The following is a 22,507-nucleotide window of genomic DNA, read 5'->3' on the forward strand; positions in this document are numbered from 1 at the left end:
CGCCGGCATGAGAGGCGGATGTGCTAACCACGAGGCTAGAGGCTACTCTGAAGTCGTCATTTTGAGGTTTAGCCTACTGTGAGTGAAAGCCAGCCAGATGATAATCTTTAAACTTTAAGGACAAAAACAAATGTGAATTCTTACGCACTGACTTCTTTCGGAAATTTAAGAAGCCTCATTTGCTTCATTTTTGCTGTCTTTCCTGCTAACTGCTGTTAACTCGCCACTAAGTAATGTAAGTTGATATCAGCTCCTCCCTACCTGCTGCATATTCAACAGAGAGGAAGAAACGGAGTCGCCCATAGGCTACAGACAGCAAAGAAACTTATTCTATAGGCTAGATTATGCCTATGTCTATTTTTACAGGCTGTATGCAGTATGTGCAAAGCCAAAGCACAATGAAATAAGGCAACTTATGATTTCGGGGGTTTACATAGGCTATTGTCCAGTTTCATATTTGTCAGTCAACTTTTCAAAATTCATTCGGGGCTACACTCGAAACATTCGGGGCTGAAGCCCCGGCAAAATCGGCTGCCGCCACGTCTGGGGGCAACTCTGTGGACATTTCACCCGCAAACTGGAGCTCACACATGCCCATACGTTCAAGAGCACTTCCAGCTTTGGCCACAGTGGGAAATGTTTTGAATTTCAGTAAGCAGACCATTTTCAACAGCAGAACATTTGGCCTACGGTTACCGAATTCACACTTAGATCAGTCTGGAGACAATTGCTTACTACCCGTGTCTGTGTAAAACAGGCAAGTAACGAAACACAAATTTGACTATACAATACAATGCAAAGCCTTGTGATACGATACAATAAAAAATTAAAAAGCAGTGCCAACAAATGTTTTACTTAAACTTATTCAAGGATTGAACATGCATGTCTTTTAAATCATAAATTACACAACACTGTTTGACATTGGCAGCAAAAAGTAAAGCTCTATAATAAAGTCATTTTCATCCATTTGCACTGTGATATTGGAGTAAATAAAACGCAATGTTTGATGTACTGTAGCGGCAGGACATGATGCCATTGTTTGGTAAATTCGACAAGCTGTAATGCTACAGTATAATCTACTTTGTCTTTTCCATCTATCTTCTCACATATGTACTGTAGATCTGTTGCTTTGTTGTTCCAAGCACTGCTTGGTTTTAATTACACTATAATATGTTTTATACGATACAATACAATATTTTTTACACCCCTAGTGTAAAATGTTAAAGTAAAATTACTTCCAGTTTTTCAACTCTATTGTCTAATCTGTAAACCTGGTAACTTTGATCGATATGCACAAGGACACTAGAAATGGACTTGACTTGAACTATTCCCAAAATAATGTTTACATGGAGATAGGAGAGGGCAATATACTGGTAGACAGGTTGAAATTTGGCAACCAGTGTACATTTTGGGTTATCGCCTGTATTACGGTTATGCAAAACCGTCACCGAATGCAAGAAATGGGCACCTCATTCTTTTCACATATCACGTACACAATCTGTCGGAGAAATGGATGAGGAAGATGGAGCAGCTTTATGTGAGACTGAGAGAATTGAAGAAACGGGTTTTCAAGTTAGCTTTTGAGGAATTTTCGATATATATTGCATGTCGCTAAAAACACAAGCAGTTAGGCTTTCTCAGGCTGCGTTTCCACTGGGGCGGACGGAATCTGCTCAAAGACGCTCACAGCGCTAGGAGAGAGTTCGCTCCGCCCCGCTGCCAATCCTACAATCCACCTGCGAGCATGACGCTCTGCCTTCATAGGAATTAATTGAAAACGCTCCAGCTTCGCTCACAACGCGCCAGTGGTAACGTAGGGTCAGACTGGATGAACTTGCTAATGCTAGCTGCCTTACTAACAATTAGGTTACGTCGGACACCGGATTGATTCCATTCGCACCACAAGACATCATGACAACGGTTGCGACCTCTCATCATCTCTAGTGAAGAGCGCGACAGAACAACAGTGATGTGGACAACAGCATCATGCATCATTCCTGTCCCGCTCCGCACGCGTTGCCTCTTTTCCCTGCATGTGTGTAGACATGAAGCGCCGCAAGAGTTAACGTGGTTTCAAAGTAACATTTATACCATAACTTTTTCCCTTCTAAATGTATATTTATTAATCAGCATGTTACAAACCTTTACAAATCGAATAAACAAATTGATTTTTGTTCTAATTTTGTGAAAATTAATTAGATGTCTGGAATGGATAAGGAAAGACTAAAATGACTAGTTGTAGACTAGTCTCTGACTTTAATGAAAATATACAAAATAAATGTAAAACATTTTCTAAATTTTCTCTCGGGACACCCCTGATTCAGCATCATTCCACAGTCACAAGGGCTTCTATGCCCCCATACTTTGGTATCTGAATCTAAAAGAAATATAAATAAATATTTCATTTTAATGTAAAGATATTCCAACAAATACTGGACTGCTGTCACTATGCTTCAGAACAAAGATAATCTTTTAACATTCATTTCAATTGATAAAAGATGGTAAAATGTGTAAAAGATCCCGCAGACCCCACTGCTTTGGCTGTCTCTGGACCCCCTGTGCAGTTTTGTAGAGACTATTTTGACTGTCATAAAAATAGCAGTCAAATAAAAAGGGTTGTGTACTGAGATTATAATCCAGAACAGGATTATTACTCAGATAGAGAGAGTGTGTGTGTGTTCGGTAAAGATAAAAAAAGATTACAGTTGTCAAGTGGCCAGTGGCCTCATAGAGGCCTTGTCATGTGAAGGGCTCTCAGTAAAGAACATTCCTACACACACACACACACACACACACACACACACACACACACACACACACACACACACACACACATGGGCCAGCAGACTAATAAAAACCCTTGTGTGTGATGAATTCTGTTCACATGCTTTACATAATGCTGAGGGCTGCAAAAAGCTGTTGAAGTGAAGCTTTCTGCATAAAACTGAACTAATAGAACTTTACACATCACAAGTTAACCAACAAAACACACTGCAAGTACTGTAGAGTCTGCATTCAAATGAGAAGTGTTTATTTGTGTGTATGTGTCAAATGGAGTGAAATGAAAGAGGAAACGAAAAAAGACGAGCAGAATAAAAAAAACTCATGTTGAAGGACAAAGAGCTGGCAGTTTAACAATGTTGCAATACAGAAGTGTTCCGCACAAAATTATGAAATGTCAAGAGGCTTCAAGGTGCAGTAACTTTTTCTACTGTAAAATGTTTTACACCCAAAGAAATTGACAGTACTTTTGACAAATGTTCAAATGTATTGTATTTTCATCACTCATATTTGATGAAGAGTCATATCAGTCAGTATGTTTAAATGCTCAGTTATTATCGAGCTACAGAGGGTTTAGCGTAGTCGAGCTACGGTCATCATTTGTCTATATACACGATACAATACGTAATCAAATACTTGAGATTGTGTATCTTCTCTGGGCAATGCAGCATTAAGGATTTGACATTTGCAGTCAAAATGTAAAATTGTACTTCTCATAGAAAGTACATATTACTAGTATATTAAGCCATTTGTATGTATAATTACTGCAGACAGAGTACAGACATCAGAAAAATTTCAGTTTAGAAAAAGCATAGATTTAATTTTTTTATTTTTCAAAAATGTCTCTTTAGTTTTTATGTAGTCTAAGAATAGTTTTAGTTTTCGTAATTTATAACCCCACAAAATATCTGTAACACTTTACAATAAAGCTGCAATGGTCAACATAAGTTAACTACATTAGTTATTTAAAACTAACAATGAACAATACTTATAGCACATATTAATCTTGGTTAATATTAATTCTAAAAAATATTTTAATATAATGGTATATATAAACATTTATGAATTTTGAACTAAAATAAGCAAGAATGAACAATTGTATTTTTATAAATTAACATTTAGATGAATAAATGATGAAAAAATATACTTTATAGTTCATTGTTAGGTTATGATACGTAATGCAACCAATGTTAACTAAAGGAACCTTATTGAAACAATATTACCAAAAATATTGTTTTTTTGTTTGTTAATGATGCATTTACTAATGTTAACAAGTACATTGTTGTAAAGTGTTAGCCTGCAGAATTCATTGGTTCAGAAGCTATTCATGCTCAAAATATCATGGAAGTTAAAAATGTTATTTGTCAAATTCACAACACCACATTTTATCAACATTGTCTCAAGGGGGAAGTCACGTGACACCATGCGAGGATTGGACGTGTGAACGGCGAGCTCTATGTACTTTGCTAGTTTTAACACTTTTAATGATACAAACCAGTGAGATTCGATACAATCTTTTTTTATCAATCTTGAAGGGATGTTGCAAGCTGCTGGCAAGCCTCATGATATAATTTTGGGAGGAGACTTTAATCTTTTGATGGACTCAGTCCTTGATCATAGTGCAGCAACCATGTGCAAGCCCCCTAGAGCAACATTGACACTTCATAGGATGTGTACAAATGTTAGCCTTACAGATATTTGGAGACTTTTGAACCCATCTGGTAGGGACTAAAATTTTTTTTCATAAATCCATAAGATTTAATCTAGAATATGAATAATATATATATATCACTTAGGGCAGTACTTAGGGCTGAATCATACCATATCCAATCCAAAGCAAAAGAACTTGTGGAATTGGAAGGGAATATTAAAAGTGCTGAGTTGAAGTGCCGAATGTCATTCAATGGCCTCAGAGAATTCACCCGATTGAAATACAGATATAATTCTATTTTGTGATGGAAGGTGGAGTTTTGGCTATTCAGGGCTATTTTGAGTCTGAGGACAAGGCAGGAAAACTTCTGGCTAGTTACATAAAACATAAAAAGTCTTCTTCTACCATTCCGTCAGTGAAATCTGCTGGTGGTGAAATTTTTACCGCAGCCATTGATATTAATAATGCGTTTAAAGAATTCTATCTTGATCTCTATAGTTTCACATCTTCATCTACTGATGAGGACATTAGAAACTTTGTGGAACCATTAGAACTTCCTAAATTGATGGCTGAGCAAAACAATTCTCTTGATTCAGAGATAACCTTGGAGGAGCTTTAGCAAGGTAATTAAGGCCGGATGCCAGATGGCTTGGTCGCTGAATTTTTTAGATCTTATGCTACAGTATTAGCTCCACTTTGTTAGAATTTATACGGCATCATTAAAGAATGTAAAGCTTCTGCCAACCATGATGCAAGCCCGGATCAGTCTGATTCTTAAAAAAGAACAAAGATTCAAGCGAGTGTATGAGTTACGGTCCAATTTCCCTGATCCACAAGACATTGAAATATTGTCAAACATATTGGCTAACCAATAAAATTAAGTTATGACATCTCTTATACATATAGATCAGGTGGGGTGTATTTGGGGCCGTAACTCTTCTGATAACATTAGTAATTTTATCAGTATCATGTGGTCAATGGAGAATGATCAGAATCCGGTCACTACTATCTCACTTGACATTAGCGTGAACTGTAGTTTTCTTTTTCAAGTCACCTACTGTCATGGCAGATCAAAAGTTTGAAGAGAATATTGCCGAGCATGTACAATAAAAGCAATATTTTGTTTGCACATTACTTGAATAACGCATGGTACAGACTTCTAAAGGTAACTTTATTGCCCCTTCGAGTACTGAGGTTTGTTAACACTACAGTAGCGTAAACAGTAGGGCTGTCAAAATTGCTCAAAAATGACATTCGAATATTCCCTCTAAAAAAAACACATATATTCGAACTATTCGAATATCTGGTTGCGCATTTGGTCAATGACGCGCATTACGTCAATAACAGGACAAATTAATACAAAGAGACATAACTATTTGTATAGGTAGTTTATTTAAGTTTAAACATATTTGACAACGTATTACCTACACAAAAACAAGTAAATCAACTAATGGCCAAGACCTCACTCTCGCCGCGACGCCGCAGGCACTCTTTCTCTCTCTCTCGCCCTCACGCTCTCTAGCATAACGGTTTAAAAGAACAACAACAATAAACAAATGTTGAGTGCTGATCAAGAGTTTTGTGCAAGCAATATAAGGTCGCGACTCTTGTCCCAAATATAGCAGGCTTCATTCAGTGATTAAAACAAATTATTAACATTAATTGAAGTTTTACAGTATATAGAACCGACATTGAACGCTCCGAGCGAGCTGTGCTGTGGTAAACATGGAACTTTTCCTTGACATGAAACGGTAAATAATCAAACCAGTGGAAGCCTGCAGTGCATGAAACTGCTGTATCTAACCTACCTTATTCATGCAACATCTATTCAGTCAGTACAGTAGCCTTACATTTTAGTCATGTTTCTGTTTAACGTTAAATAAAATGAGGCACACAATTCGAGAAATGTGACAACAAAGACCCCTCAGGCAGCACGCCCACTCGCAAAGCAGACAGCCGCACATCTGCTACCACGGGCGCTGTTTTTTTCCACATTCGAATATTAATTTTCACCTTCGAATTTCTGTTTTTTAAAACTATTCGAATATATATTCGAATTTAGAATATTCGTTGACAGCCCTAGTAAACAGTAGCGCAAATACGTATGTTAGGCGTGTTCAACTAGACCACGCATTAGCAGTGTGTTGGCCAAGCACTCGCAATACGCATAATTGTGCAAAGTATGTTTCTGGCCTTAATCAATCAATATTGAGAATTATTTTAGTTAAATCACTCAGCTCATTAAAATCCAAGCCCACTGCCAAATAAGCCAGCAACATCCAAGGAACTGCAGGCCTCTCTCGAATCAATAAAGGTCACCGTTCATGAGTCCACTATTAGTCAAAAACGCCATTCATGGAAGAGTGGTGTGGTGAAAAGAAACTGCTAGCCTAGAAGAACATTAAGGCTCGTCTGAATCTTGCCAAAACACACCTTGATTATTCTTAAAGCTTTTGGGAGAATGTTCTGTGGACTGTTAAGTTGAAAGTGGAACTGTTTCTAAGACAGGGGTCCTGGGTACATCTGGCGTAAATCAAACACAGAATTACACAAAAAGTACAACACACCTACTGTCAAGCATGGAGGTAGTTTGATGGTGTGGGGATGCTTTGCTGATTCAGGGCCAGGGCTACTTGCAATAATTGAGGGAAACATGAAGTCTGTTCTCTACCAGAAAATCCTAAAGGAGAACGTCCAGTCAGCATTCCATGAGTTGAAGTTCAAGTGCAACTGGATTATGCAGCAAGACAATGATCCAAATCATAGGAGTAAGTCCACCTCTGAATGGCTCAAAAGAAGCAAAATTTTGGAGTGGCCTAGTCAAAGTTCTGACTTGAACCCGATTGAGATGCTGTGGCAGGACCTTAAACGGGCAGTTCATACTTGAAAACCCTCCACTAAATCAGTTTTGCAAATATGAGTGAGCCACAATTCCACCAGAGTGTTGTAAAAGACTGATCTAAAGGAGGCAAAACCAGCTACAGTGGATATAAAAAGTCTACACACCCCTGTTAAAATGCCAGGTTTTTGTGATGTAAAAGAATGAGACAAAGATAAATCACTTATGCAACCTTAGTCACTTATTGTGATTTTTTTATTATAATTTTTTTTCCCCCTCAAAGATTTCAGTTTGTTTTTCAATTGAATTGTTCACTTTATAGGTCACAGTAAAGGTGGAAAAATTTCTGACATGATTTATCTTGGTCTCATTCTTTTACATCACAAAAACCTGGCATTTTAACAGGGGTGTTTAGACTTTTTATATCAACTGTATTAAGCTTAAGAGGGCAGTTAGTTTTTCACATGGGTGATATAGGTGTTTGATAACTTTTGCTTCAATAAAAAATATATATATATGAAAACTGTATTTTGTGTTTACTCAGGTTGCCTTAGTTTTGTTACATCTCATTTGAAGATCTAAAACAATTTAGTGTGACAAATACACAAAACATGATTCGAACCATTTTCAAACAGTAACATTAGTACATTACACACTTAGAGTTGAGCAGATCTTACAATTACAGGGGGAAAAAAAAACTTGTTTTTATTTAAAGTAGACCTAAATTGAATAAACACACTTATACTATACCATTTTTTTTTTTTTACATTAAACTGTTTCATGCTAGAGTATTGAAAATTATCACAATGTGATCAGTTAATTTAATTTCTAGATCAAAACCACAACAAACATTTCTGAACTCCAGCAAAAAGATTTTTACCTGCTTTAAAGTATAAAAGAGCCATATGGATTCGATCATCTCTTATACAAAAACACTTCAGCATTCTGGTACACGGGACATAACCATATCTTAAATACTTCCTGTAAACAAACACGTCACGAGCAATGCGTTATCACACCGTTGTTACTTCTAACACACATATCTGCATGAAGACACACATAAGCACTCGGGTGTGTTCAGCATATGGGTTGTGCAGAAACTTGCCAATTCTTGCTTGTCATGTGACTAAGACTATAGAAACTCAAGGACTGAAGGGCAAAGACATGTAGATGTTTGTATTGTGAACTTCTGAACCCACTGTATATATGTTTGATGCTGCTCAAATATCTCTGCAACAAACATGCAAATTAATTATATACACACACACACACACACAGGTAACATCAATACCTGCGTACAGACATCAAAGATGTAATGACAACAGATCAACTTCCCATCTCTTATCTGTACCTACTCAAGAAATAAAACTTCCATAAATGCACATTGTGTTACTAAGCATTAATAAACTTGTGTTTCTGTGCCACAATTCAATCAACTGACTACAAATGTGATATTAGAGGAATTAGGGATGCACCGATCCGATACCTGGATCAGTATTGGCTCCGATACTGAAGCTTTTAGACGGATCGTGTATCGGTCCGATAAGCCCGATCCAAATCTGTGTTTAGTAAGTAAATATATCATATGTGCAGCTCCAGGGTGTCAGTGAATGGCGCTGCTCTGTTTACACACACACACACACACACACACACACACACACACACACACACACACACACACACACACACACACACACACACACACACACACACTCGTGGCCTATTTTTAGCCTTCACAACGGTGCACAATATTTGAGTGCTACTCACAAACAACATCTCAGATGTAGATACTCAATAGATCGGTTCACTTATAATATGCATTTAGAAAGGCACTGGAGGTGCATTTTACTAGAATTTAAATAAGCAGCAAATTAAACTACTGAGAACTTGCCTACAAACAGACACTTACAGAACTTCCTGGAGAGTTCATATTGTCAAAATAAAAGCGTGAAGGTTTGAAGGTTTAAAAGTTAAAAGGTACACGATTGAGATATGTTACTATTATAATATATTATTATTAAATATTATTATAATTTGCAAACAAATTATAATAATATTTAAGTTGAATGTGTTCCAGAAAATAACTGTGAATGAAAAGTGAGCTGATATCTTATAACTAAACTGAACAAAAAAAGAGAACTGAATCCTTTAAAGTCCAGATACAAGTTGAATTTTATTTTTGCAAAAACACTTTCCAGCACTTTTTTTTTACTGATGACTGGAACTACTGTTAATATTGCTGCTACATTATCCAGTATACTAGTTAACAATAAAGTGTTTCTTAATAAGCGATACATTTATATGAAATAATGTGTAGTTAGAGGTTTGTGTTTCTTTACATATTAAAGAGTACACCCAATTAGTTCCACACAATAATGTAAAGGTATTATAAACTGATTATGCAAAAAACAGCACTGGAATCGGCCGATACTGAAATTACACCTATTTTAAAATTAAAAGCTTTTCATGAATTAGCAAGCAGTTCCAGGTTGAAGGATGAAAAATTAAAACGTGATCTGTTATCGGTATCTGTATCGGCCACAATGAGCTGTGGGTTATCGTATCACGCCTGAAATTCCATATATGTGCATCACTTGTAATTTTAGATGAAATATGTGACAAGTAATGTTTGAAGAAAACAAATAAATATCAAAAAGGTAAATATAACTTTTGAGTAGATTTTATTTTTATTGGGCGTCATTTCCAATCAAGCTGTAAGTTTTCTAAATTGCCAAAACTGTGAAAATAGTTTAGTGTTTAGAGTACATCAAATGTAAGTTATGTAATTACCCTTAGAAAGACAAAAAAGTTGGTCTTTTTTTCCCCAAAAACTTAAATGTAATTTCCATCAGCATCATTTCCCCTACATTTCTATTAGACACAATACAGAGTTTGAGATGTGCTGGAACTTTTCATGACTTTCTGAACAAGATTTTTGTTTGTTTTAAAACATTTTTTTAATTCCTGTAGTAATGGACAGCATGTCACAGATTCAGTTGATAAAACTTGTACTAAACCCAGAACATCCTGTTGATTTGTATTCCACGAGTAAACACACAGAGTCTCTATTGTTTTAGAGTAGGAAGATATAAAATACCAGATCCACCCTCATCCACAAATCAAGTCTTTTCATAGAGGTTTCTGGGGCAAAGCCAGTTCTACAATCTTATTTGCCGAACACACACACAGTAGTATGGTTGTAAATTATGGCCACGAGAGGACACAATGAATAACACTTGAGAAGGAGGAGATCGCAAGTCGTCATATAGACAGCTAGATCAATTATAATGGGAGTGTGCTTCAATGGGCCGATCTTCCACATGCTGAGGTGGGGGTTTCGAGGGGACTCTGTGTTTCCCTGGAAACAACAGGAGTGCAGCACGCCCATGTCCCCTACAATGTCCTCAGAAGAACAATTGAACACTCCTAAGAGTGTGTTTTTATGTATGTGTTCTATAATTTGTAGACAATACTGTTCCCAGAAGTGAGCTAAATCTGACAAAACATCCCTCCTTTGAGGACATCCTCAAGAGTAAATAAAAAATACATACTTTTTTTAGTTTTGAAAATGCTAAATTTTCCTTTTAGGGGGAAACTTGCTTAAGCTTTAAGTAACTAACATCATGTGAAGTCTATGGTATGTCCAAATTGAAATACACAAACGTAGCTACGTTATATTTTGATTAGGCATCCCCAATGGGAAAAATATAAATGTTTACAAACAGTTGACCATCATATGACTCAACACAAGTATAATCTGTCATTTAATCAATACTCGATCACTACAAACCGACAGCTTCACTAACGCAATGCGTTTATGAAACATCAGGCTGTGCACACAGCAATTACGAAAAGTTAATCGAATGAGTATTGTGTTCTCTATCCATTAACGCCAAGCTTAATAATGCATGAACAGCCAGACACTTTCAAGACAATCAATTAAATCTATCAGCACCCCCTCTGTTCACTTCTGTGCTAACACAGTATGTAAATGTGCTTTCACTGAAAGCTGCATTAAAACTAGACTGAGAAAGTGCTCTTAATGCACTTCATTTAAAGGGATAGCTCACCCAAAAATGTTAATTCTGTCATTTATTCACCATAATGGCATTCCAAACCAGTATGACCAGTATATTTCACACACATTTAGGCAGAGTTTAATGAAAGAATGGATGGGCGATGTAGCTTCAGAAATTATCTATATTTTTCAGCAAATGTACTTCAATATATCTCGATAATTATGTTTTTGCTCTGAAATAGCATGAAAGTGTTGTTTTTCTTTTTTCTAAATCAGAGGAATCATAATTTCAACAGCCATTGCAGCCATGTAGAATGAATATTTTAAAGGCATTAAATCAAAATCTATTTAAAAATGTTGAAGACATGTTTCCCAAAGTTTTACACTAAATTAACACAAGAGAGAGTAAAATGTAATAATTTTCATTATCTTATTTACTTCATATATTTTACTAAAACATTTTTCTTTGTGAATGAACGAGATGTGCAGAAACTACTTCACTTATTTTGGGAAAACAGATGAATATAGTACAAAATTATTACTGTGGAACCCAGTCAAGTTTATTATTATAATATAATAATGAATTATTATTGTTTTCAGGATAAGATTTGTTTAAGATAAATTCATATATTTCTGTCCTATTTAAGTTAATTCACCCTAAACTGGGGTTTGCAGTCGTGTTTATTTCACCTTCACCAGGAGCTTTTATTATGAAATGAGAAGTGTGATGTTTGTTTGACAGTTTCGCATCTTGTGAACCGCTGTCAAACTCTCCTTTACTGTTCCACATTTGTAGATTTGTACAATAACTTTATAGCGGTTGCTAATGTTTGGAATTGCGCAAATGCTTGAACCAGAAGTACTTCACAATGCAAGTGACCTGCGCTGCCCCCGCGTGTGCACAGATCAGCACATCACCGGGTCATTCTGAAATGCACACAGACCATGTTGTTTATCTGTCTTTAATTACATCCTTTGGCAGTTAAATAATCACATATGATCATATTGACATTTTGATGTTATTTTGATTAATTATACAGTCCTGAAGGATCGGGAAAGTAGTCTACTGATGCAGTCTATGAAACTTAATGGCCAAATTAAAGGCTCAATAAAATCATTGTGATATTCACAATGTTGTTGAATTAGTGTTTTTCACTGTAACCCAGTCCTAAATGAAAGTGAATGGGGGCTGTAGCTGGGGGCTTAAGCTCCAAAAAGAACAATACAATTAGTCTACAGTATATGACTTGTGCACTGTATTTCAAGTTTCTATTTATTTAGTTTTAACGCCATATCAGCAACTAGGTTATTGTATTCCAAGTATCAATACTTCCGATGCTGAAGTTGTTTCACGATGATACTCACATACAAATATAGATACTAAAGGTGTTTGCCAAACTAGTCATTTTATTATTTATTTACCATACAAACGATAGAGTTTCATAAGATTCAAAGTGACAAAAATGAACAATTATAAGCAAATGCATGTCTATGTTTGGACCTATTTTTCCCTCCACTCACATTAATGCACGGAAATGCTAAAAGCCACTTGTAAGCAGTTGCAGACAGAGCTCTAAATATAAATATAAAATATCATGGCTTGTAAATATAATGTTAAATGTCTAAAATTGTCAATTTTATCCTCAGAAATTGCTAAATAAAAATGTATTTAATAGAGTTGATATTTAATCGATATTGATAGTTACTTGGTATCGGACCCAAAAGAAAATAAGTGGTATCGCTAATCCCCAATTCCAAGTCTTCTGAAATAATCACATTTCTTTCTGTGAGAAACAGACTGAAATTTATAGTTTTTCACTGGATATCTTCCCATGACAGCTGTGGTCACCATTCACTCTCATTGTAAGGAAAAGAGCAGCTTAAACATTCTGCTCAATAACTTGTTTTGTATTCCACAGAAGAAAGTTAGTCAAATGGGTTTGGAACTAAATGCAACATTAGTAAATGATGACAGAATTATAATTTTTAGGCAAACGATTCTTTCAAAATTGCACACTAAACACCATCTCAATGTTTATCATAACACAGCACGACCAAGAGCTAGCCACATGTTTAAAAAGACACACTCTCCAAGACTTTGAAAACAAGCCATTATGTGGGTGCAGCATCACTATGGCACACACACTGTTCTTGGTGCCAGTGGTCGGGGGTCACCAGGACACACATACACGGGACACTAAAGCACTTGTTCTGCTTACAACAGCCTGACTCAAAACACAAGCACATGCCCCAGCACGCCACCATCACCACAGTGTTTCAAATGCATTGCAGTTTAGCCACGTGTAACAGATACTTGGAATTTATACTTCCATGAATAAAATGATCAACATGAACTCCCTCCATTTCTGAAAACATCAGTGAAACCGGTCTAACTGGTTTAAGTATTCCTATGGTCTGGTTTGATTACCTTTGAACACACTGTTGAGCTGAGCAAGTTTGTAAGCACTCTAACAATGGTTGTTGGAGTAGTAAAGCAGTTTATAACTCTGCTTGTTTTTCATGTTTGTCATTCCCATTCAAAAATGTCTAAAGTGAATATTTAACCTTTAAAGCTGTTAAAAAGCTATTTCTTCATAATTAGTATTTTGGTCTAGTGTTTTTTATTTGTTCTATTCAATTCTTAACAAATGATCATATTTCACTTCAGACTACTAAAATGTTGGTATTGTGATGGTGTAAATGTTGTGCATGGTAGAACTTGCTGGTATATCATGATGATATCTCATTACATAGAAGTGTGATAACCCCAGCTGTAAATGATGGCGATGGAGCATTTCATTTATTTGACTACCATACATAAAATAATTTAACAACCATTTGTAAATAACCTCCTCCACTACCCAGTGCGCTTTACATTTCTGTCACAGAGAATCGAGTTGGTTGCATATGTATAATACTATTAGGTTGGGCATCTGTCGTAATTTTAGAAAAAATACAACAGAAACTTCGACATGTTACTACTTGTTCTATAATGTAACCAATCCTTAAATGTCTTTAGTTTCCGGACAAGTAACTTTTTTACTGGGAAAGTGAATAACAATTTACAAGCAAATCACAATGCTTAATGTTCAGCCCTGCAAGTTATAAACTACTTCAGGATTTTTTGACTTAATACAGTTCATCCAGTTGAATCTTTGTACATTTGAAGATTTTTATTTGATCATTTTAGGTTTGGTTTCAATTTATTATAGAAATTCTGTTTGCATTCCTTAAATTTTTTTTGAATGGGAATGGCATAAACTTGAAAAACAAGCAGAGATGTGAATAATTGAAGGAATTTTTTCATGGGACTGGAATAAACATTATTCTGATGAAATATGGAAAAGTTTACAACTTAAAGCAAAAACAGTAGCCTATATTACTTTTCAAATCTACAACGTATTGCCGTTTTGCTAATACTATCCAGTTTCACAGTTTAAATGCAGTATTAAAGAAAGCCCCTTCTGAGAATTTAGCATGCTTTAACTACACACTACTTTATCGTATTAGTAATAAAAAAAACAATAAAAACATTCCAAGCAGGAAAACGTGGTAAAACAAAAGCATAGTAGCAGTAAAATGCCATACTATATGGTATCAAAACCAAGATTTCCAGCACAACAAAAAAGGTTACTGCCGCATTACTATAGTAAAACCACTGTAATGCGTCAAATCCCATGGTAAGAATGAGAGTGAAGGCTCGTAATCAAAAGAATAATGAGATGAGACACGCACACACATTTGAACATATGGTCTCGAGCACAGTGGGTTAGATAACATGCCGCATAGATTAAGAGAAGACTCGAGTATAACTACCATGTCGCAGTGTAAGAAAGTGTTCCTGTCGACTTCAGGTAAAGTTCTGTCAGCGCCGGGCATAGTTCAGTCCACTCGGTCCGGTGAAAATGGACTCTCGTGCGCGTGTTAATGGTGGCACGGTTCGCTACATCTCGTCGCTACATCGCGCGCTCTCTCTGTAGAATCCTCTTTGTAATCTGCGCGAGACACACACACACACACACACACAACACACACGCGCGCTCAATCCTTGTACACATTTGTCGAGATAGGGAGAGAGAGACAAAGGGGAATAATGTTATGATGACGTCACCGCCATTCAAGGGGAGGTGCTACAGGTGGTACTTTTTTCTTTTCTATTTTTTGCAATGAAGTACACATACAAATAATAACTTATCGATTTAAGATTTAAAAATATGGAAATTAATAAATATGCACACATCTGAATTATATTAGAAGTATGGCAATAGATCCCACTGAAAATGTGTATTCTTTTAGTATTAAAGTCAACGTCTCAGGGGTTGTCAGCCATTTTTCAATTGTCACACACTTTTCTTTTTTTTTTTTTGCAATATATTTAATTAAACATTTTGCATAGGCTATGTAAATGAACATGCTTGTTTGCCCCTTTGTGAGATAAATTGTCCTCTTAAAAATAAAAAATTACCAGACAAGAAACCGATTTAAGAGGCGAAATCTAAAATTAGGGGTATGAACATATTATGAAAACATATTATGAAGAAAATGCTAGTATAAAATCATTACATTTAACTGTTTATATTTTCTTTTAGCTATTATTTTTTTTATGTTTTGTACACTCAAATAATACATTAATTTTAATTTAAGATTAAGATTATCTCATTTCAACGTTATAACAAATTTCCTTTAAATTGAACTGTGTAAATTGCTAATGATATTATAATTTATTTAATGTTGTTAAATATTACTCAATTCAATTTAAGGTGGATTTGTTAAAAAAATTAAATGCTTAATTCTTGAAAATATATTTCTTAATATAGTTAAAAACAAAACAGTGGAAAGGAAGGATTTTTAAATCCAACCAAAAATCATTACTTATGCCTATAGTGCCTGTTCTGTAGCTTCATGAAGCAGATCATAATGATGCATTTACATTAACTGGCTGCAGTCCATGCAAATTAAAGAAGAACATCTGATAATGGTGTGATAAATTGCAATGTGTTTTGTTAAAGCTTCATCAAAATCTCAAGTCTTAAAGTAAATAGTAACAAGCACAATGACAAATCAGAAAGAGTAGGTTGACATTTCTTTAAATAAAATCGGTCTGTAAATACTGAAATGCAAAACACTGCCCATGGTGGCCAAAGCGGTAACTGTTGTTGGGGGTATGTGCGCGTGCAAGCTCCAATTTCCGGGTGAAATGTCCACGGAGGGGCACTAAAAGCGAGTTGTGAAGAGAGTTGTTTTCATCTGTTCATATTGTTATACAGTGAAGAGGAATGCATGTTTTATAAACTGAAGCCCTCAACACAATCCCCAAACCAAAATGTCTCGGTTATATGTATGTAACCTCGGTTCCCTGAGACGAAGGGAACGAGACATTGCATTTACTAATGCATATGGGAGTGCTTTCATACACAACCTATTTGAAACCTCTCTACAATAACGGCAATATTCTAATATTGGCTATGGTGTTTGAGCCCTGCCTGTTTTGGCGCAAAACTGACCACTCGTTTCGGCACGAACTGACCACTATATAACTGGTGCACAGACAACATTTCCTCAGAATTTCTGACTGAGAACAAGGAACGCATTGCTCGTACTTCAAGAACTCTGAGTCTTCTGGTGCGGTTAGCGTTCACAATGTCTCGTTCCCTTCATCTCAGGGAACAGAGGTTACGCACGTAAACGAGACGTTCCCTTACAACTTCAGTCCACTTGACATTGCGTTTACTAACGCATATGGGGAACAGAATCCCATCATGCCGCATTACACGACATTACACTTCCTAGAGAGGCAACAAGGTGGCGTAGTCTTATGGGATGGCGACCGACGTGTGTATGCCTCATGATGGCCAGGAGGAGAGCACTCATAATGAATATATGAGCTTTAGACATATAGTATGAATTACTCCTTATGAACCCGGCCGGGAAGGGAGTTTATTTATAATGACGTGCTTGTGACTTATGGAATTATAACAACCTGAATGCAGGCGGTTGTGTAAATGATGCAGAGCCCGTACTTAAAAAGGGGCATAAGTATATATATATATATATATATATATATATATATATATATATATATATATATATATATATATACTGTATATATATATATATATATATATATATATATATATATATACTGTATATATATATAGCCAATGAATAGCAAGTTCTCTAAACAGAGAGGACTTGTGAAGAAAGAGACGTTACGTCAAAGTTGTAAAACCTTGTGAACATGTTTTGCGAGGACCATCCTGCTGCAAAACATATGGCTTGTAAGGACACACCATTTGTCCATGCCCATGAGGAGGCCATGCCTCTAGTTGAGTGTGCTTTCACACCAATTAGGCAAGTCTGACCCTGCGATTCGTAAGCCAGGGTATTTGCATTGACAATCCAGTAAGAAATTCTTTGCTTGGAGACGGACATTCCTTTTGCGTGTACTCAATAGCATGTAAAGAGCTGTTCAGACAGTCTGAACTGGCAAGTACGCTCAATGTATGTATGTAGCGCCCGCACAGGGCATAACAAATGCAATGATTGTTCCTCATCTGAATTAAATGGAGTAGGGAAGAAGGCCTGAAGGTGAACCACCTGCACTTTGAAGGGTGTGGACAGGACCTTGGGTACATAGCCTTTCCTGGGTTTGACAGTGGCTCTTGAAAGACCAGGGCCAAACTCCAGACCTGAATTGTCAACTGATAATGCATGTAGGTCACTGACCCATTTTTCTGAGGCCAGAGCCAGCAGCAGTGTGTTCTTAGAGAGCATACACAAATCTCGAAGGGGGGGCCCTGCAAGAGCTTTTAGGACTAAAGTTAAGTCCCAAGTCGGGACTGTAGCCTGCCGAGGTGGGTTTAATCGTCTTGCTCCTATAAGGAACTTTATGATTAAATCATGCTTGCCTATAGAGGTGCCAGTTTCATGTGCGTGATACGCAGATATAGTTTCCACATACACTGAGTGTTGACGGGGTGAGTCCTGCGTCTAATCGCTCTTGAAGATATATTACAATTTCATGTATGGGCAGTTTACTGGGTCCTTGCTGTGTGAGAGACACCAATCGAACACCTTCCATTTTAGTGCGTAGAAGCATCTAGTGGACGGTGCACTGGCTTGTAAAATGGTGTTCATGACTCAACACGTCAGTTCTGGTGTGTGTAGTGCGCTCCATTCTGGGGTCTCACATGCAGGTTCCACAGCTGGGGATGCCAGATTGTGCCGTGTGCCTAAGAGAGAAGATCCCTCCTCAGTGGTATTTCCCATGGTGATCTGTACAGCACCTCCATCATTTCCGGAAACCATGGCTGGTTGGCCATTTCGGTGCAACTAATAGAACCATTTCCTTGTCCTCTCAGACTTTGCATATGGCAGAGTGGATCAGGCATACCGGAGGAAATGTATATTTGTTTTTCACCGGCCATTTGTGTGCCATTGCATCCCTTCCCAGCAGGGCTTGGGACTTCGAATAACAGAGGGGACAGTGGGCATTCTCCACTGAAGCAAATAGATTGATTTCTGCTTTGCCGAATATTTCCCAAATCCTCAGTATAATTTGAGGATGAAGTCTCCATTCGCCTGGTATCACGCATTAGCGTGACAGTAGACCTGCACCGTAATTCAGGCAACCTGGAACATATGTCACTCTCAGGGAGAGATGATGCTCACTCCATAGGAGTGGGTGACGTGTCATTCTCAACAGTGGCGGTGAATTAATTCCACCTTGGCTGTTTATATATACCACAATGAGGGTGATTCATGAGCGAAGCGACTTGAGACTCATGTCCTCACAGTGAGGACAGTCTGTCTCCATGAGAGCTGACTCTGCGTGGGCACGGCCCAGACAGAAAACGCAGCTCTCATGCTTGTCTGACGGCGGGATGTGTCTCTCGCTCAAGGAACATTTACGGAACGACATCTTGAAAAAGACGCGAACACGTAACTGGCTCTTCTAAATATATAAATACAAATATAGATTTATATTTATATAACTTGTGTTTATAACACACAAGTACAATTTTGCTTTAAAAGGATACTCTACACCTGCCGACGTGCTGTGGAGAATCAGGATGCTGAGGTCCGTTCACCAGCGAAGCATCAAACGACGTAGCGGAGTGATGTTTGCCGGAGCACTGCAGCGGAGCGGAGAGTCTTCTCGCTGCCATGAAGATTCCATCCACTGACTGGTGTGTATCGACGGCGAAGGTAGAGAGCTTCGAGACAAAAAGTAATCGCTGTCTTGAAGGAAGAAATTCTGAGGAAATGGTGTCTGTGCACCTGTTTTATGGCGGTCAGTTCGCGCTGAAACGAGCGGTCAGTTTCGCGCCAAAACAGGTGGGGCTCAAACACCATTGCCAATATTAGAAGATTTGTAGAGTTTTCAAATAGGTTGTGTATGAAGGCACTCCCATATGCATTAGTAAACACAATGTCAAGTGGACTGAAGTCGTAAGGGAACCTAACCATCAGTGGAGTAAAAATTGAATGTTAGAGGGAAAAATGCATCCTTCATTTTGCACTCATCACTTACTTCCTGGTTTCAACACGGAATATGAGCCCAGATCACTGCTGATGAAAACACAAATCCTGTCATGCCACAAGGGAAGGTACACACTGGAGCCAATGCAAAAATGTCTAACGAGAGATGACGCTTGTCAGTGAGTTGGCATAATGTGGCTGATCCTAGGATGCTGAAACTTTCGGAAACAACATGCCGTCTTTCCATGTGATAGTGTTGCATAGACGCTCTGACCAAGACAATAGCTACAATTTAGAAAACATTTCACCCGATTGTCCCTAACCATAAATAAACTTTATAGAGAATCTAACAGCATTAATCTTTCAGAGGAAAACCCTTTTCAAATGAGTGCTGAATATTGAAATGAACATCTGCTGGTTTGACAGAGTTACGTGTGCAGGCCAGAGTCATTCAGGGAGTATCAAGCTTTAAAAACCATTCTCTCTTTCTTTCTCTCTCTCTCTCTCTCTTATACACACACATTATAGAAGTTAAGAACCACAAGGTCAAAGGTCTACTCACTGCTACACTATGGCATCTTGAATATGTTTGTGACCACATTTAGCAGATGACATACACTTGCTTATTACATAAGTTAACAAACCCATACTATGAGTTCTCTTTTAATACACAGAATAATTTACAGTATGTGAGTGGTGTTTGCAAGTGCAAAACTCATTGCCAGATTACTAGGGTGTTGTGGGTGGTTACAGGGCGTTGCCAGGGCTGGACTGGTAATCTGGCATACCGGGCATTTTCTCGCTGGGCCGACGCACTTTTGGGATGATCGGGGATGGAATGTCCATCGGGAGAACCGAGCAGGCCAGTGGTTCGATCACAAAACGTGCCGAATGGACCACGATAAGCAACAATGAGCCACTGCGTTATGTAGAACAGACCACAAAATGGTGCCGCGATATGCAGTAAAGGACAGGGAACCTTATATTAGATTATTATTAGATATGGCTCAGACACCACCTTTAATGGCATTATTCACCTGTTTTATGATCTGACTTGTCAGTGTTCATTGTAAGTGTTCAATCTGCCTTTTTACTCGTGATTTCAAGCGAATCAAAGTCATTGTGGTGCGATACAAACTTGGCCATGGCAAGTGTTGGAGACATATCCCACCTATCCCACCAATACATTACACAAATGAGTATGTGCAATAGTAATAGTCATGCTTGCCTTATCAAACGCCATTTATTATGATACAGAAATAATAATACAGAAATAGCACACATTACACTTATTTTACAGTATGTGTTCTTTTAGTATACTTAGTGCACTTACCCAAGAAAGTACTGAGTAATATTAGGTAACTTAGGGTGAACACGGCCTCTTCTTCGGACCTCTAAATTTGTGAAAATGTCCAGGATTCAGCTTTAGTTGCATTATGATGTGCATCTGGTCTAATACTTTATTGTGTGTGCACGCATATTTGCATTGCTTTAACTCCTCATTGTAAGTCCTGCCTAACAATTGGTCAATTATAAGAGGCTTGCAGCAACTATTGGCCAAATTCCTGCCTGTCAATCTCTCTGTGAACACGCGAAGCACTGTTGTATTCGGCATCAAACAGTTGCTTGACAGTAGCAGCAAATGACAGCTGAGTGGAAAGAATGGCCAAATGAAAGTGCAAATTTACCAAAAATTCCCATGCTTTCGTCAAGGTCGAGATCCGTTGGAAGCAGAATGTATGACATGTAAAGCTGGCACTTATGTGTTAGATGTTAATAAAGGTGCAAGTGCTTTAGAAGCACACGTTAGCTCTGCAAAGCATAAAGGGTCAGCAAAAGGTGAAAGTTCATCAGGTAAATTAACGGACAACTTAAGGTAAAATTTTGCGACCACATTGCTTCATTTTCCATGACCACTCATGGCATCAACTATTTTATTTTAGTACATGGACATTCAAAAGAATGTTGGACGTGTGTGTGTGTGTGTGTGTGTGTGTGTGTGTGTGTGTGTGTGTGAGATAGAGTTGCCTTCAAATGTTTGCACAATTAACTCCCATATACTTCACATGCGGCTTCAAAATGTATTTTCTACATCAAAAATCAAGTGGAAAGACTTTGCGATAAGAAAATACACACTTTTTGTGACTATGACCAGTTCTAGAACACCTAATCTCCTGCTGTTTTTAAAACAAAGGAAGAACATAAAATATTCACCAGTACAAAATATACTGCCGTCAAGGGCCTACTTTATTTCAAGTGTGAGAAATTGCCCTGTAAGTAGCACCAAACACACACAAACACACACACACACACACACACACACACACACAAAGAACCATCAGACGGATACACCATTAAACTTGATGTGCACTAAACTGAACAGACAATGTAATGATATCTCACACATTAAGAGTCAGACACACACACACAAACACACACACACACACACACACACACACACAAATTAACACACACCTGCTTCCCTCTCCATGCACAAGCATCTTGCACAATTACACCGGCACATATCTTACCTGTGAGAGCTTGCACACACATTCATACCAGAGCAGATCATGTGTCTGCATTTACATTACATTTACATTTATGCATTTGGCAGACGCTTTGTAAGTCGCTTTTATCCAAAGCGACTTACAGTGCACTTATTACAGGGACAATCCCCCCAGAGCAACCTGGAGTTAAGTGCCTTGCTCAAGGACACAATGGTGGTGGCTGTGGGGAA

At 37.6% G+C, this 22,507-nt stretch overlaps 1 protein-coding gene across 1 annotated transcript in view; it reads right to left on the reverse strand.

Moving 5' to 3' along the window:
• Nucleotides 1-15,339, reverse strand: part of tmcc3 (transmembrane and coiled-coil domain family 3) — a 28,518-nt gene extending 13,179 nt beyond the window's left edge. The window contains exon 1 of the mRNA XM_052120280.1: nt 15,106-15,339. Within this exon, the coding sequence (XP_051976240.1) occupies nt 15,106-15,168 (63 nt within the window). The 5' untranslated portion in view covers nt 15,169-15,339. The remainder of the gene's footprint in view (nt 1-15,105) is intronic.
• Nucleotides 15,340-22,507: the final 7,168 nt, after the last annotated feature.

Source organism: Xyrauchen texanus, chromosome 47 (assembly GCF_025860055.1).
Source record: "Xyrauchen texanus isolate HMW12.3.18 chromosome 47, RBS_HiC_50CHRs, whole genome shotgun sequence".
In the NCBI taxonomy this organism is placed as follows: Eukaryota; Metazoa; Chordata; class Actinopteri; order Cypriniformes; family Catostomidae; genus Xyrauchen; species Xyrauchen texanus.